The 17,954-nt window shown below is 44.6% G+C and overlaps 1 protein-coding gene across 1 annotated transcript; it reads right to left on the bottom strand.

The window, feature by feature from the left end:
- Positions 1 to 1,141: 1,141 nt before the first annotated feature.
- On the bottom strand, positions 1,142 to 16,064 carry LOC108572925 (facilitated trehalose transporter Tret1-2 homolog). Its single transcript, XM_017935266.1, has 7 exons — positions 15,966 to 16,064; positions 5,216 to 5,349; positions 3,593 to 3,839; positions 2,445 to 2,729; positions 2,096 to 2,348; positions 1,665 to 2,005; positions 1,142 to 1,279 (listed from the first exon to the last, which is right to left on the bottom strand). Exons 1-7 carry the CDS (start codon positions 16,026 to 16,028, stop codon positions 1,142 to 1,144), a joined length of 1,461 nt encoding a protein of 486 aa, XP_017790755.1. The 5' UTR covers positions 16,029 to 16,064.
- Between the last annotated feature and the right edge of the window lie 1,890 nt (positions 16,065 to 17,954).

The raw sequence follows: 17,954 nt of genomic DNA, 5'->3' as shown, positions 1-17,954 counted from the left end.
TCACAAATCCTCCAACCGTTCGGCAAACCCTCGAAACACACAATCCTTCCACCAACAAAAATACCCACGAGCAGTAGTAATCTTTACCATCGAGCCTCTCACGTTTCCTCCTGCATCACAAGTAACAAGTCTTGTAATAGATGAAAGCTACCGTGTCTTTGCCGAATGTCCTGCATTCCCTCTCGTAGTGCACCTGGCCAGGCTCGTATTTACCACCTTGCGGATACTTGTTCAACCTGGACAAACTTCTGTACAGCCTGAGGTAATCGTGCTCCAATTGGTCCTCCCTGTACCTCCGTCGACGATAACCGTCGTTCGACAGCCTGTGCTCCCTCCAGTCTCTGCTGTTCGACGAGAGAAACGAGGCTGTGAGACTTTGCTCGCGTATCCTCTCGTCCAGCTCCAGATCGGACAAGTCCTGCAGGCTCTTGGGATAGCCGCGCCGCGATTCGAGGGAGTACTGATCCCTGAAATTGATGGTTCTGCTTCGTCTGGGCAGAGTCGAGCTGTAAAGCCTCTCTCCTCCGCGCCCGTGACTAACGCCGTTCCTCAGAATCGGCTTAGACCCGTTCCAATCGTTCAGAGCCTCCCTCCAGCTACTGTTCGCCTCGTACAGGTAGTCGCGCTGCCTAACGCGCCTCGGCTGAAGCTCCATGTCGCGGGCCACGTAATTCGCCACGGTGTTTCTCCCGCGCGGATACACGTCCGCGGGATAGACGGGTCTGTCTCGACGATTTCGACCGTAACGACGCTGATCCTCCGCTCGAGTCTCCGTTGGCTCGTCCATTTCGTTCGTGTATCGGCGATAATCGGTCCTGATCACGTTCCCGTTGCTGCGAAGGCTGGCTAGGTTGCAGCGCGACGCCTCGTCGGCGGAGCGACGAGTCGCGAAGAATCCGCGGGACTGCATGAAATTCTCCACGTTACGACCGATCCGGTTCGTCTTCTCCGCGAATATGTTGCAGTAATCCGAGAGCTTCCGATGATTGCGGTAGTTGGAGGTTTGACGAGAAGTCGTGGGCACGTCTTGATTCGCGTTGTACAGCTCCCGCGGATCGTGTTGGTTCGGATAGGCTCCTCCCGGCAGAGGTTTGTTGGCCTTTTCGAGGTTCGACAGCCCCCCTGTTAACGAGGCCTTATACTACCGTGCCTGAGCGTAGTCTGGGTTCATCTCGTCCAGCTGCTTCCCCTTGGTCTCCGGCACGCAGCAGACGACGAAGCAGAGGCCGCACACGGCCACTGCCGCGTAGAACCAGAAAGCTCCGTGCAGACCGAACGTCTGGAACGTATTGCGCAATCGTTAGAGAATTGTCGAGGATAGACTTTGCGAGATAAGAAGGAAATGTGCGAAGCTTTATTGGAACGTTACGACAGAAATATGGGAGACGCGAAGGGAATGGTAGCGAATTTTTACACGTCCGAATGAGCAAGGACTTAAGTGAGAGGTTGACGTTTCGCTAGTTTCCGGTGTAACATTGTCAGATTTAACGAATTGCCGTTCAATTTTCTTCGCCTTTTCCTTCAATTGATAATGTATTCGAAGCGTAGATTCGAGATAAGAGTACAGTCGGTGGAAGAAGTATTTCTTCCTTAGACTGTACCTTACGCTCTAACAGAGAGAGAGAGTAGTTTGATATCGCGCGATTAAGCTACACCAGTCTCACCTGCTGAAAATCCATGAAGAGCTTAATCCCAACGAACGCGCAGAAGTAGCTGAAGCTGGTGCTGATGCTCGAGCCGAGGCCGCGATACTCCAGGGGGAAGAGCTCGCCAATCAATAACCACGAAATTGGCGATATGCCCAGAGCCAGGGCGGTCGTGAAGACGAGAACGCAGAGCAACGGTATCCAGTCGTGTTGGCCGACTACGGCCGAGTCTGGATAGCCGAGATTTTGCGTCTGTGACATGTAATAAGCATAACTGCCGAAACCAGCCAACGCGAGGGACATGAACACCGTGCTGGCTATCAGCAACGGTAGCCTGCCGACGATGTCGATCAGGAATCCTGTCAACACATAGACGTAATCGACGTTTCAGAAATAATTCCAACCTCATGACCAACATCAATGCCCTGCACGGCCCGCGTTTAACCTACCCGATAACAGAGAAGCCAATAATTGCACGAAGCCAATCGCAATGGTAGCTCCGTGAGGATTCATTCCGCCTAGAGTCTGTCGGAATATGATCACCGCGTAATAATTGAACGCGTTCGCCCCGGAAAATCGCTGAAAGAACATCAGTCCGCACGTGATAGCTATAGGCTTGTACAATCTCGGCGTGAACATGCTGTTCTTGAACGTCAACTCGTACTGTTTCGCTCTGGAGGCTAGAATGTTCGTCTTGATCACCTGGAACGTAGTTGGACAGAGTCGAGGGTTCGTTGTTGAATCGTTGTCGGGTTACAAAGTAACGTAGTTCGAGATAGAAGTATCGAGGAGAATTACCTGTAGTTCGTGGCGTATGTCGACGTGATCACCGCGTAACCATTGCAAACTGCTGGCAGCTTCGTCGTCTTTGCCATTCAGTACGAGGTACGACGGTGTCTCGGGTATAAAGAGTGTACCCAAAAAGAGCATCGACGGCGCCACGGCTACCAGGAGTGCACTTTGCCGCCAGTTCAGGTACGTGCCAGCTATGTACGACAATAATACGCCGACGTGACCGAGCACCTTCAGCATCGCCGACAGGCAGCCCCTGATTCCAGGCATCGAGATTTCTGATATGTATACCTGAAGAGTGAAACATTCATTTGCGGGGGGACGTTCGTTTGGTATCAACGTAAATTCTTCGGTTGATCTCAGAAAAATTTCTGTATTTTTGTCGCGCGACTTTTAACATATACATCGGTTTGTTTGTGGTTACATTTTTTTAGGTAGTCTTTTGGAATGCACCGGGTGTCTCATTCGCAATGAACGTCTAAATTATCTTTTACGTTGCTGTCTCTGAACTTCTTCGAACATTCGAGTCTCAATTTTCGAACATGGATCATTTCTTTACGGTTAAATTCTCTATCCAGTTTCTTGCAATATACCGGGTGTCTCATTCATAACGGACGTCTAAATTATCTTTGATATTTCTTTTTCGGAATTTCTTCAAATATTCGAGTCTCAATTTTCGAACATGGATCATTTCTTTACGGTTAAATTCTCTATCCAGTTTCTTGCAATATACCGGGTGTCTCATTCATAACGGACGTCTAAATTATCTTTGATATTTCTTTTTCGGAATTTCTTCGAACATTCGAGTCTCAATTTTCGAACATGGATCATTTCTTTACGGTTAAATTCTCTATCCAGTTTCTTGCAATATACCGGGTGTCTCAGTCATAACGAACGTCTAAATTATCTTTGATATTTTTTTTTCTGAATTTCTTCAAATATTCGAGTCTCAATTTTCGAACATGGATCATTTCTTTACGGTTAAATTCTCTATCCAGTTTCTTGCAATATACCGGGTGTCTCAGTCATAACGAACGTCTAAATTATCTTCAACAATTCTTTCTCTCAACTTCTTCAAACACACGAGTCCCAGTTTCGGGAACACAGAGAACTTCTAGATCGATTTGATAGACGAAATGTTTGTAAAAAATTACCTGGGCAACCATGGTGATCACCGAGCAGCAAAGTCCTCCGATGAAGCTAGTGACGTAGACCAATTCGACGCAGGGCGCGATGCCTGTCAGGATCCAAACGACAGCGAGGGGCAAAGATGTGACTCGTAGCGCCAATCTACGACCTCGTCTCATTATCCAATCGCCGATCATAGCGCCGAACCACGCGCCCAGCATCGACAACGAAGCAACCCACGAGGCTTCTTGTTGCGTCACCGAGAAAGCCGACCTGCGACAAATGGCAATACGATTACGGATGACAGAGACTAACGTTATGCTAGGACCTAATCGTTCCCTAATACCAGGCCAACGTTACACCCTGTGCGGCGCGATTAAGCCGGTGAACGCGATCGATCTTCGTAACCGGTTCAAGGATAGCCTAGTATAGGTTCGTTGTACTCTGTCTCGAGATTGTGGCTTCAATCAAATCGAAGTATCGCGAAATCGAGAATTTTTTTGGGGGAAAAATACAGGGTGTTTCGAAATCATTTCGGTATTTATATGCAAGTACTGGTAACGTAACATATCGTTAATTAACCCTTCGAGGTCGATGAACTCTTTTCCTTCGCAAATTTCAGTGTTCACCTGCAAAAAATTGAGCAGAGTTTTAATTTTCAAAGCAACGGAGGTTATTTTAAATATTATTTAAAATATTGAATGTTAATCTTAAATAATCTCCATTATTTCGAATGCCTTTTTTCCATTTATCAGGCACCTAGGAATTCTCTTTCTGTATGGGAATTTTGAGTCCATCAAGTCTTCAAAAATGTTTTCACATTTGAGAAGGACATACAATAATTTATCCCCTTTTCTTTCGCAAGCAAAAAAATCCTCCGTCTAAATACCACAATTTTTCCAACCACCCTGCGTTAGAAACCAGTAATTTCGACTGCTCGGATAATTCCAGTCTCACCAGACAACCTCGGCTAAAAATCATTCACCAGGTATCGACACGTGGGAAATGGCACCTAATAAATAACTCCATACTTTTCACAATCTACGCACAATCTTTCGATCATGAACACAGCTCACCAGTCTCGGCCAGATCGTGGTTCGGTAAATTCAAAAGCAAATTGCTCGTCGTAAATTGCTCGACGTTACAGAAAGGAGGGGAAAAAAAAAATGAATCTATAGAATATTACAAGCGGTGTGTATAAGTAACGAGCCACGCTCGGTTTCTCGCTACTTTATGTGGCGTGCTTCCTTTATAGCGCAGCGCGATAAAAGGCTGAACGCCACTATCGCGGAGAAAGTCTCACGCGCGACAACTGACTCGAAAAGGAACGGAGTGACGTTAATGCATTTGTTAAGTGAATTATCTAAGATATTCGCCCGCGCTTTATTACATTTCAACCCCTTCCACCAGCTGAATATCTCGTATCTCGGGTTTATTTAATTCTCTTATCTACCGACCGACGGTAATCGCTTACCGGACACGATTCGCGTATAACTTACAATTACACCACATCGAGAAGTTTCACCTTTCCGGTTTGCACTCTGCGTAACCGTGTTACACGCCGAGTCTGCCACCGTCTAGGTGTCAAAATCTAGTTTGCTACCTAAATTGCAATTATAAATCGACGAACGAGAAAAAAGAATGCTTACCAGGTGTCGTTGTTTGTGGACTGATAAAGGTGAGGCGGTTGGTTGTCCAATATAGAGTCCAAGGCTGGCGAGGTGTAACCCTTTGCTAGACCCGAGGACAACGTTCCCATGGATAGGGCCAGAGTGGCTAACACCTGAACAAGAGATATGCAAATTTTCTGAATTTCGTTCGATGGATAAAATGTTAACCAGTTGTACTGGAAATTGGTCAACTGGGACACGTGATAAATTCGTTCCAATGAATTTGCGGTAGATTAAGTGTGGGTTTTTTGTGGGGGGATAATGAACGAGTAAATTCATTATTTTATACCAACTGCGAGATGCCAGGTGAAAATTATCGGTTTGATGTGTTTTATGGGTGGAAGTGATATTTTGTTGCGGTGTTTAAGTGTTTGCAGCTGTGCAGAATTGACTGTGACCTGTTATTTATTTATTTAAATTCATCGACGGAGATTAATTTCCATTACAAATACAATATATTAATACTATATGTGATGAGTATCCTTACGACGGCGGTAACACAATTATACAAAAAGAAACAAGAATGTGTTTACAAAATATCAGATCTAACATACTGCCATGGAAATTAATAATAGATTTATGTTACAGTAAGTTGTGGTAGTTACAATACTGGTCTGAAATATTAGCGGACATTAAGTAAGCAGAGTTGTTCGCAAGTAAAGTTGGAGACAAAAAAGAAATTGGCAGAAAACCAGTTAATTCGAGGTAATTTGAAATCGCCCATAATCACGATTTCTAATCTAATTACCCGACGCATCTACAATTTAATTTGTCTGTCTGACGGAAATAAATTTCCATTAGATATACAATATATTAATATTATACGCGGTGTGAAATACTTGAGAAAAACTCGAGAATGGATATACATTTTTTTAGATCTCTTCTAAAACACATAAGTGAAGAGATTTCAGGGGGGGAAAGTAAAGTTTTCAATATTTAAAAAACAAACTATACAGGATCGAAAATTTCGTACTCTTCCTTTTTATCGTAGGTTTCTGAACTTTTTTGAGAACATTAAATGTTCATAAATTATCTGCAGGTGAAATTAATTTTTGTAGACTGGATTTTTATGTAACTTTATTTTAATAAAAACAGAGTATAGATTATGAGCATTCTTTCCCAGGAAAAATTAATGTATTCACCCCTGAAAATCATCTTTGGCCATTTCTCCACTGAAGAAATGTGAAATTGGTCCTTCTTCTACGAAGCCAACATTCTTCGATCCTCAATCTGTCTACAATGTGTCCAATTTTATTCTCGTTATACCACATCTTTCCCTGAATTCTAACCCACTCTGCCAAAATCCCGAAATCCACGAACTATCCTATTCATCTTTCTCCCGAACTCCTCAACTTTCCTCCAACTACCAACACATCCCTCGAAAAAGAAAAAGAGCCCACTTCGTTCAAACCATCCGTATAATCCACCCGGAATTAACGGTTCGACGATAGGAAGTCGGATTCGCGAAAACTGGGTAGAGAAACCGAGCAATAGCCGAGAGATAGAGTGTATATCACGGGGGCTGCATATTGCAGGCTGCAACCGTCGGACAAATTGTTGGCCGCAAATTGAAAGCCCCGGCTCTGCCCTCGCAAGGAATACTAAACATTTCGCCCGGGCGAAATGCACGCATCTCTCTAGCAACGATCGCTTCCCGTGCGCGCCATGTGCATTGGGTGCGCGTGACAATGGCCAGAGAGGAGTGACTCCGAGTTGCACACGGTTCTCATCGCGGTCGTGCGGAGAGAAACCGGCGATTTTATGGTGCACGCCGCCCAAATTACGGCACGATGGAATCTCACCAGCGGTGGAATGCTGAAACGTTGTTGCAACGAGTCTCTGTCCTCCTCTTTCTCGCGGCATCCTTGATGAAAGACGAGGCAGCGGCAGGCCCCTGTTCCGATACACCGCTGGAGAGACCAGAGATTTCCTCCTTGTCGTACACCTACTTATGCACGCGATTCGAGCTTCTTCGGGTACCACGATTTTTACGATTGTTCGGCGAAATTTCGATAGTTAACCCGTTAACGTTCGTAATCCCATAATCGCCCGATAAGTGAAATTTTACAAATTACCTTTTCCACTCTTCATACTGCGTTAAAATTTCTACTGTGGCAAAAAAATTGAATTGCAGAATAATTAAAAGAGAAACCTGTTGACTGGGGAAGAAGAACGAACTCGTCACTGGTCTACAACTATTTCGAACACAATAGCTCATTTATTGAGAGATTTTTCATCTTTAATTGCACTTTTGTGCACGTTGAATGCCGGACCAATTCTACGTAACTCGGATGAATTCTTTTTTAAATACAACATCCCAGTATGCATAAATAATATGTCAACAGTTATAAATAGAATAGAACTATTTAAATATGAAATTTTGCAAATATGACCCCCACGGTATTCAGATTTTAATACGTAACGCGCGTTGCACACAGTACACGTTCAACCAAGGTTGCAAAATCTTCCGTTTCAGCCGTAACATTTCAAAATTTGTCTCATTAAGTTAATTCGAAAATACGTAGCGGACAAAATTTCGAATGAAATCAAGATCAAAGTGCGCGAAAAAGGCGGGAAAATTTAAAGCGCCTGCAGGTGGCCAACGGCAATGAACGGGTTAAATATAAAATTAGTTTTACTCGTAAACCAAACAAAAACTAATCTCTTATTCTCTTGATGAACGGAGATACCGTTTCTCACACTGTTTATGCGAGTAAGGTGATAACGCACCCCCTGTTAGATGAGGTCATCGGTGCCTCGTGTCACCGGCTCTGAGAGTCAGTCCTCTCAAGACATTAATAACAGAAGGAAGTCACTTCCGATGCGTAGAGGAATAAAATATCCAAGTATTAAAAGCTGAAGCAGTTTATTTAAAACACATTTTCCCAACAATTCGCATAATTCACGGGAACCGTAATGAAGTAATTGGTTAGAATTTCGGATTTTTTGTCGTAAATTAGGGAGGTTGAATTTCTGCTCAAAAGGTGAGCCCGGTTAACAGTTTAAGAGTCGACGGATTTTACGACACTCGCGATCATTATGCATTTATGAAAGTCGCAAGCTCGTCGAGGCGCCGCGACTGCTGCTTCTCACAACATCTCCTCGACGTTTGCGACACGGTACCACCGTGTGTTCACTTGCGTGAAGCAGTGAAATGTGCGAACGTTACGGACGTTCATAGGCGTTTACTGAACTCTTTAGAGCGGTTAGAACTATCGGTGCTATCTCTAGAGCGTTTAGAACTTCCGCAACGTAAATATCTCGCGGAACATCTCTACAACCCGCACAATCACCAAAACAATTCCAAAATCTACGAGTTAAAACGTTCAACCCTTTAACCTACAACAACGTGTCAGACTCGTGGCAGAGATTCTGGTCAGGATGTGTGAAAAGTAGGTACATTAGTTCAGAAAATTCATCGTAGTCCCAACTTTCGTTTTCATTTCTACAATTAAGGATTCCTAAATGCATTTGTCCCGTAACGGATGAACCCTTTGCAATCGAGTGGCGACTGAGAAGCTAAGTAATCGTCACGAAGACAGAGACCAGATCTACGTGCCTCCATAAATTTCTTCACCACAGTGAAATAGTGTGCTTTGAATATTTCATTGAAAATTGAATATTTAAATAAGATAGTACACTGTTTTTCTACGTTAGTTTGAAAAAATTTCAAACATCCGACTTGCAAACTTTCCTCCACCAAAATCACCTCCGAGTGCGAATCGTTAACTTTCGTTACTTACGGCACTAAAGCATTAAACGGCCGACGCTTACGCGCATAGTCGGAAAAGAAACGATAGGTTAAGGGGTTAAATTGAAGAATCAATTGTTCCTCCTTTCTTCTCCGTTAAATCGAATCGTTTACACGCCAATGACGCACGCTATTATCCCGCTACCGTATCTCTCTCAGCCGTGATTTTACGATTTGTCGAATGACATAAGAAAGCCCACTCGACCGTGTAAAGCACTGTCGCGCTACTTGAATCGAGCTTTTTGCGCGCGAAATCCGACGTGACCGCTTCGTGTATCCACTGTGCCGGCGTCGATCTCGCTCGTTTTCCTGTTCTACACACTCTGTCTGTGATTGTGCGTTGAAGCCGCGTGAACGGAGAGTATAGAGATGACATCAACTCGTTTGGAGAAAAAGTATCGAACGATCCCGGACGGAAAGTAGTCGTGTCGAGGTGTTCTCCATTTTTCACGCACACTTTTCCCCTATGCCTGTTCGCGGAGCTCAAGTGTTTCCGCGGCGACGGCGTATGTCGGTCACAGTACCACAGAAAAATATAATTATTTATGAGGTATATAATTGTGGGATAATGCAGGGTGTGCCGGCGATTATTGTGCAATTTCGCCGGTTGATCGCGGCGCGCCACGCGGTTGCTTCGCGTGAAATAAATTGCCAGGCTTGAAGATCTCGCGGAGATAAATGCATTAATTCACGGCAAAAGAGGGCAAAATTCTACCGGCCATTGAATTATCGCCTGGGGCTAATTCAATGGACGGGTAACGCTGCATTGGCCGCAGTCGAAAATAACCGTCGACCATGATCGACTCGTGCGTCGAATCAGGGAAGAGATACGTAAAAGTCTAGGAAGTGGCAAATTTTTGTTTGTTTTTTAATTTAATCCTCCAATAGCGTGTATCGATTATTCTCTGTCACGTGAAGATTTTACAGACGTTTAATAAGAGGTCTTGGTTGCTTCCTTGTGAATTATGGTTCGAAGAGTAATCCGTTAACGTACCAGACGTTATTACGATTTATTCGTATTTTCAGTATGAAAAGTTCACTGTAGAAAAATTTGTTACCAGATATAGAGTACGGCAGAAATAACTGTGATTTCAATTAGCCACCAGGTCTTGCCTCAAGTGTGTCAATTATAGTTTATTAAGCAAGTAGTGAAGACCTTAGAAAATCGTTAAAAATTAAAAATTTTTATTTTCAAGATTTGTACCTTAAAAAATATTCAATTTTGTTAAAATTTAATCAATCAAAAGTATTTTAAATGTGTACACTGAACAATTGTTAAACAGCTGTTTCAATTGGCGAAAGTCATTTCAACTTGTGATTTTCGAAGTATCATACATATTCAGATATTTCTGGAACCACAGCTCTCCGTCCCTTTAAATATCAACCCTTTGCACTCAAGTGCAAGCCTCGTAAATATCTAAGCAGCGAGATGGTTTGAAACGACCGATCTTTAACGAACAGTTACAAGGTCTTGCATAATATAAGCATACGTTAAATATAGAAATAAATCTTCCTGCAATTTGGTTGGAGCAAAAAGATCTCCGAGTGCAAAGGGTTAAAAGACCATCCTATCACACCAACGATAAAACTTCAATTCCCGTATCACGCAAATCATCACGTTATACATCATTTCTCCCGTCAATCTCAAACAAACCCGCTCGCGCATCACCAAACCGAACCAAATCTCCCCGACAGTCCCCCGATAAACACCGAAAACACGTCGGAAAAATGCGACACGCGAGACGCCCGGCTTCGTCCTTGGAATCCGCGTCACTCGCACCTGTTGTAAAATCCTGTCGATATTTCCTATTAAACCTGGCGGGAACCACACGCGTGTCCCCGCGTTACTGTTCCTCGCGAGAGAGCTCTCGTAACGCAAGAAAGGAATTTTAAAAAGAGCTCGCTGCGGCGCCGATCCCACGTAAATTTGCATACACACTTTCGATATTTCGCCCCCACCGACAGGCAGACGCGAGCCAGCCGTATTACGGGCCATTAACCGCGACTCTGTGCCAACCTTTCCGGCCAAGAGAATTATCGTATCGCCACGCGATACGGAGGAGAGACGTGTGTCGATCCCACAGTGAACAATAAACGCGTGGGTCGCGCGAACCACGCTTTCAAAAGCCTCCCTTTTTCTATCTAGATCGAAAATTACAATGCTACTCGCTCGTGATCCTGATTAAGCAATTGATCTTCCAGCCGTTGACTCGCTTGACAGTCACGCGCGTAATCGCAATTTCCAGATCGAACAGACAGTTCGACGTTCGGATTTTTCTTTTCTCGGGCAAGGTTGATCACGCGAAAAGTGTCTCGTCAAGAGTGCGTTTGAAATGCGAGGATTAATTCGCCGTTGGGACTGATCTGTCGAGCTCGCGGAGATTGATAGGACTGCTGTGTTGTTGTCGAGGAATATTTTTATTGTAGAGTCGAATTATAGCTTCGGGGACGCTGAAAATTTGACAAATTGGCCAGGCAGGTGACAAATTTCTGTGCCAACTGGATATATTAGCGGAGAAGAGTGTCAAACTGTGACACTCTGATTTTAACGAAATTTATGCCGCGCATAGTTCTCGAAATAATGTTCCTTCAGTTACTCTTCTTATCTGCGATGAGCCATTCTAAAGGGGTCACAAATGCCCTCGAAACTACATATGAAATATACACTGTTTCAACTCGGAAGAAGAGTATTTTCGATTATGCATTATTTAACCCTTCGCGGTCCAAATAGTCCAGTTAATCCTCACTCGTTAGGTCACTCTTGATCAGTACCATTTCAACGTAATATTGCTTACGAAATACGAACTTTCGGTATAATGTCGGCACAGGACCGCAAAGGGTTAATAAGAAAAGAATTCAAGCATCTAGGAAATTCCTAGAGAGCTTCGTTCATTCGTGTTCGAAAGGAAACGGCCACTGGGTGTCAAAAAATTGCTATAGATAGCACAAACTGGTCTGAAACGAGAACGGAGTGGGTACTTTGATGAAACAGCCGGGAGAAATGTAGCGTTTCGCGCAATTACACGGCCACGAAATCGAGCATCAGCATAAAGGAGAAGCAACGGCATGAGTCACCGGTGGTTTACGCCATCTGACAGCGCGATGCTGTTGCAAACCACCGATGGTTCTGGTCGCGAGTATTGCGTCCAACTGGTGACCCAGCCTGAACGCGTTAACCCTTTTGACGGTGACTTTCAGTGGAACAGGCTCGACGGTTCGCGGACCGTTTATAGTCACAGCACGTTGGACGTGTCTGTCAAACGGACAGACGTGTATCTCTCTAACAATAGTTCGATAAATACGCGAGTAACGTCAACTGGAGCTAGATCCAACTCTTTAGCTCGGTGGGCTTCTTTTATCAGCTACCTGCTCGACAGCTGTCAGTCGGGAAATTAGAAGTTGCTGCTGATTAACATGTCCGTTCTTAATGTCTGTACTTGTGACAGTTATCGCGACATAACGCAATTTGTGTGTTTTGGTATAGTTGACAGTGATTTGTCAAAAGAATTGACTTGGAGACTCCAAAAGTTTCGAATCACCTGCTGATGAATGCGCTATTGAAATTGACGTGGAGATAAGTAGCAATTTACTTTATTTCGATTAATACTGGTACCTTGTTTTTGGAAATTTTCTTGCAACCTTCGATGCACAGTGGATCTAAAGTTTTGGGCTCGCATGATCGAACCCTTGGGGAACATATATTTAACCCTTTCTCTGTCGTTATCACGAAGGTGCATCAAAATTATTGGAGAAGCGTACTCTCGAAACGAACCTTTCCAGACGACCTGATGCGAGTCATGCTATTAACCCTTCGACTGCTGGCCACTCGAAAGTAAAGCGTTCGCTGTGTGCGGCCGAGTTATAGAATTAATAGACACTATTAAAACCTGTTCGAGAGTGTTCAATTATCGCTACGTATGACGTTAGCCAAATCACTTGTTCGCTCAATAGTCTTAGTTTTTATATTTACAGACTTTACAGCGTTCGATTTCCGCTTTGCGACTTTTTATCAATTAAAATAATAGTGAAATCGAAATTCCTACACTCGCGAAATAAACGTCCATGCACTGTGGATTCTTGAATATTACTTAAACTCTCACGGTTCTGCAGATTAAATTTCAATTATTCACAAAGATTGCTCGTTGGAATGAAAAATTCTACTCTTTACAGCAGTTTCACATCAATCTAGCTGATTTCTCGAATAATTATTTTGTTAACGAGCGAAGAAGATAGTGATAATTAACCTGACGAGGTTTACTAACGACGAGTTCATGCTTATTTTTTTTATAACTTTCCCATCATCTCCAGGGTGAATAAGTATGCATTTGGAATTCTTCGAAACCTATAGAATCATGACCAGCCGGGTCCAAAATTGGCAAATTTCTACCATTCTCCGTTTTCCCTCGAAATTTCCTCAAAATCCCCAGGAAACCCGCTACGCAATCCTTATCAGTGTCTGTAATCACCGATAGCGGTCAAAGGGTTACCGCAAAAGTTGTCTCCACCCAGTTGACCAATGCCCGAGTAACCGAGAATTATAGAAACCTGCTTATCGAACAATCGAAAACGAAAAGCTGTGCAAGAGGCATAGAGTAGGTGTAACGAGGCGGTATCTGCTCGAAATCCAATAACACGGATACGTAGTTACCATGCCGGATGCGATTATCTTCGCATCGACTAATTGGTGTATAATGGATAACGTCAAAGTTAGAAACAGCGGGAACGGATCCCGGTGATTTCCACAGCAACCGGGTTCAAGCGTTGCTGCGTACGAGTCGCGATTCCATTTTGATGCACGACCTGCATTCGATAATCCTGAAATCTAATTCTACGCTGGTTCGAGGATACACCGTGGTACAGAAGTGGGAGCGAGATGGATAAATGGATTTGTATCGCTCGCGCAAGTGCGTTCGGTTTGTTCTGCTATGCAAATATTGATGGCGCCGTTAGAGGCTCGAGTGTGCGATAATAAAATGGCGTTACGCGAACGAGCATAACAGCTCTCTCTCTCTCTCTCTCTCTCCCGCAATATCGGCTTGTCGTTGATCGCTGCAAGATGCAGCCTAATGGAAATCGCTTTAGCACTGACCGACCGTTGCGATTATCTGGCCAATCGATTCGACCAATTCCGTGTCTTGTCTCGTGTCGCGTCGTCGAGGATTTCGATAGGCTTGCTCGGGAAATTGGCGAATCTATCAGGGAAAGTTGATTTGCGAGGGTAGTTTGGAGATCTGCGCGAATAAATGTCGACGAAAGATTCATATTCGAGATTTACACGTTGATTGGGACGTTGGTCACCCGTGATCAGAGATTGTTTCGGGGCCACGGAGGTCATTAGTGATCAGAGGGCCTCGAATGTTTATTCATATTATTTTGAATGAAAAAAAAAAGATAATATAATGAAAATTTTCTTTTGAGCAATTGTTAGTCATCGTGGATGAGAGAGGATGAGAATTTGTCACGGTGTCTACCTTCAGAATTCTGACCGAGCAAAAGGGTAGAAATATCGAGGAACATCGCGGCCTAAGTCCAACATTCCATAAAACTTCGCGACCGCGATCGTAACCAACAACGGAAACCGAGCCAAATTGCCGCTCGCAAGAGCGTTCTCCGTTCGCTGCAGAAACCTCCCTCGTTCGTTTTCCCTCTCCGGGTAACTTCGAGCGGCATCACGAATTTCCCCGGCCATATGCGCAGCTTTCCCCCGCCGGTGCGTTTCTTCTGGCTCGACGTTAAAAGCTCGTTTGCGTGGCCGAAGGATGTGCCTCGAGTTAGGCCGAAGTTAACCGAGGAAGCCATTAGCTTAAAGCTGTTAGCCGCGGCTGCTACTTCAACGAAAGGAGAACGACGATGCAGAGAGCGAAAGAGAGAGAGAGAGAGAGAAAGGGGGGGATGAAGAGGGAAAAAGAGCTTTGAAAGTCTTTAGAGTGGCGGTATTATGAAAATGGCTGGTCAGTCTGGGGCTGTTATATCGAAGTGCATATAAGTGCAAGTAAAGACTGTGCTGCTCGATATGCACTTTAAGCCGGACCACTCAATTAAACTCTAAGCTATCTTCTGTATTTGCATATCAATATGGAGGTATGCCAAGAAGGAAGGATTCCCTCCGCTCTCCCTGGATTCGGATTATTCGAGTACACGCCGCTGTGAGTTGTAAATCGGCGAAATGGCCACGCGATAAGGTCCGCCTGGCTCGCCTAATAATTACGCTTGCACAGGATTTCCTGCCGCTTTTTGGCAAGCTTGTTCCACCACCGTTACAAGTAGATAAAACAGAAACACTCTTTTCGTTCTACCACGACGTAATCTTCGTGTAAATTCGCGTAATTGCGGATGTAACGGTGAAGAGAGGAAGATGGGACAGCTGATAGCATGTTTCAAAGGATAGAACAACCGTGACAAATTTAAAGAGTAATGTATAGGCTGTATCGATCAGGTGGATTGTGCAACAGTATCGATCAGTGTCAACTTTAATTATGCAAAAATGCTTTGATTTACGACCGCTGACTATACCTGGCTAAATACTGGCTATAGTAGGAGCCAGATTATATCGGCCGCTCAAGGCCATTCCTCCTATGCCATTTTTTCATTTCTGCAGCTCAACATTATAGGCACAAGGGTGCATATTTTTGTCTTACGTCTAGCGATGATATACTTTCTTCCTTTTATGAGAATACTCTTCTTTCACCTATCTGTTTCTGACAGTATTCTCTCTATATCTTAAATTTTACGAGATCATGGCAAACGTCGATTAAAAACGTAACGAAAAGATTCCACAAGGCGACTGTTCAGAGCCAAACCCAAAAAATGACGGAGAAAAATAGTGACCTTGACCAGCCAATATATTCGGTCTCTACTATAGCTTCGCGTTATCGTGCATACCGCTAACCGAAATTGTCTCCAAGACTTCCGACTAGCTCGGAAGATTTACGAATCGGCTTGCAAATGAATTAATTGAAAGAAGAGATTGATCTGTACCTGTGACATGTGCTGCGGCCTGGTCGCCGTTGAAGTCATGTGTACCACGGAAGCCCTGGGCATCTTGAAGCTGTTCTCGCCCTCGTCCGGCACAGTTGTTACCTGCAACACGAGCATACCGATGATACTTTCGATACGAACCTCTTCTCCTCTCTTCTTTCTCCACACGCATACTCCTCGCACAGCATCCAACAACGAAAAGCGTCGGCAGAGCAGTTCAAAAGAAAAGGAATTTTCCCTTCCTTCGACCCTGTCCCGTCAAATCTTCCTCAAACGTGTAAGACGCACCTTATCGCGAGAATTTGATTTTCCACTTTCGACTTTCGACGATAGATTCCTCTCCGCAACACCGAGATTAGTCATACGCTGTCCTATCCTCGATAGGTACCATTAGTTCAGTCCCCCAGTTATCTGGTTTCCACTTGGAAACAACTCGACCAAACAGTATCGTCCAACTATACATTGTTTTCGCTATTGGTACACAGATATTGGCACCGTTCGAACGCGGTCGTAAACCTCTGTTCGGGTTTCTCGCCAATAGTAAAGAACCTATTTCTCTGCTTGTGTGTATGTGTGTGTGCACCGTGTAAGCGGTGTAAGAGACAAGGTAAAGAAAAAACAGACAACGTTGCAAGTTTACGAGCTTCCAGAAATTACAAAGGGATTGGACGCGTCGTAAGTAACGCGACCAGCCCACGATAACGCTCTCCGAGTGGCTACCATTGTCTAGGGAAGCTGGACAGATAATTGTCCCCTTGGTTCTACGGCCAATTGTGCCGCCCACACACGGTCACCGTATGGAAAATGCTCTCACTTTTTGCGTCTGTCAGAGATTCCAGTCTCGGGGGGCTAAAGTGCTCGCGGACATCTAAATCCTCTGTGTCCACTGTATTCTCTTTCAATAGGAACTGTTGCACCAGGAGGCTTGTTTATGCGCCATACACCTGACCGGTAAACTCGAGAATGGTTTCGAGAGGTTGGTAGCTTGGTCGAAAACCTTCACACACAGACTGGGGGCGTGTGCTTTTAGAGGATGTTGGAAGGGAACGCGTAGAGAGGCCGGCTGTTTCTGGTCCTCTTAGATATCGAATGAACGATGGTAACGGTTGTCCGACCTGTCCGTTCCGTTCACGCCTTTCCTGATTTACTGTTAGACTAGTTCTCAGCTGGTGACAAAATTTCGCTCTCGAGCGTGTGTGCCAAAAAGGTACACTCTTCTCTTTCTCTCCAGGTGTACGTCGTTCCATCTCTTCTATCTTGCTCGATTTTCTTTTCCTCCTCGTTTCTGATTTGCCCGAGGAATTTCGGTAAGACGGTATACTTAGGGGGTCCTATGTTAACTCTATCAGCGGATGCTTTGAAATTTGATCAGAGTCTCGGTGTACTACGAATTTCTCGATGATCCCGCCACCACTTGAAATTAGACGAAGCTTCGCGTCGAGAGAGAATACGAGAGAGTGTGTTTCTCCGAAGGGAACTGTGTTAAGTATCTTTCAGCCTTTCGCAACAGTGGAGAAGAGGTTGTTCCCGATCCACCGTGCAAGAATTCCATCATGGGCAAACTTTTTCGCATGATTTACGCCAGCAGTGATCGTTCCCCAACGGAGGTATCTCGCCACCCTTAGGCAGTTCCAGGCTTCTGATAAGCAAAATTTAGAGAGGCGTGTGTGCACTACAACTCAGCCTTCCTTTTTCACCTCTCCTCTCTCTCTTTCTCTCTGTATCGTCTCGCGTCGCGAGAGTCGAACGCCTTTTCATAACCGCTGTTTATTGCGATAGGTTCCAAAGTTCCTCGACTTCCCCCGAGATACACGGCGAGGTCGGGATAATTATAGGCGAGAAAGAGGCGCGCAAGCTAGATACCCCTCTTTATAATTGAGATACCGCGCTGGAGCTGCGAATGTTTTAGTCCTGCCCTGCACAATAGACCAAGTAAATCATCCGCTCGCTGTCTCCCTCCACCCACGCCGCTCTTACTCCTCCGCTGAA

This window comes from Habropoda laboriosa, unplaced genomic scaffold (genome assembly GCF_001263275.1).
Source record: "Habropoda laboriosa isolate 0110345459 unplaced genomic scaffold, ASM126327v1 scaffold102, whole genome shotgun sequence".
Classification (NCBI taxonomy): domain Eukaryota; kingdom Metazoa; phylum Arthropoda; class Insecta; order Hymenoptera; family Apidae; genus Habropoda; species Habropoda laboriosa.
Note: the sequence above shows the minus strand (reverse complement) of the source record. Positions and strands in the feature narration are given on the sequence as shown.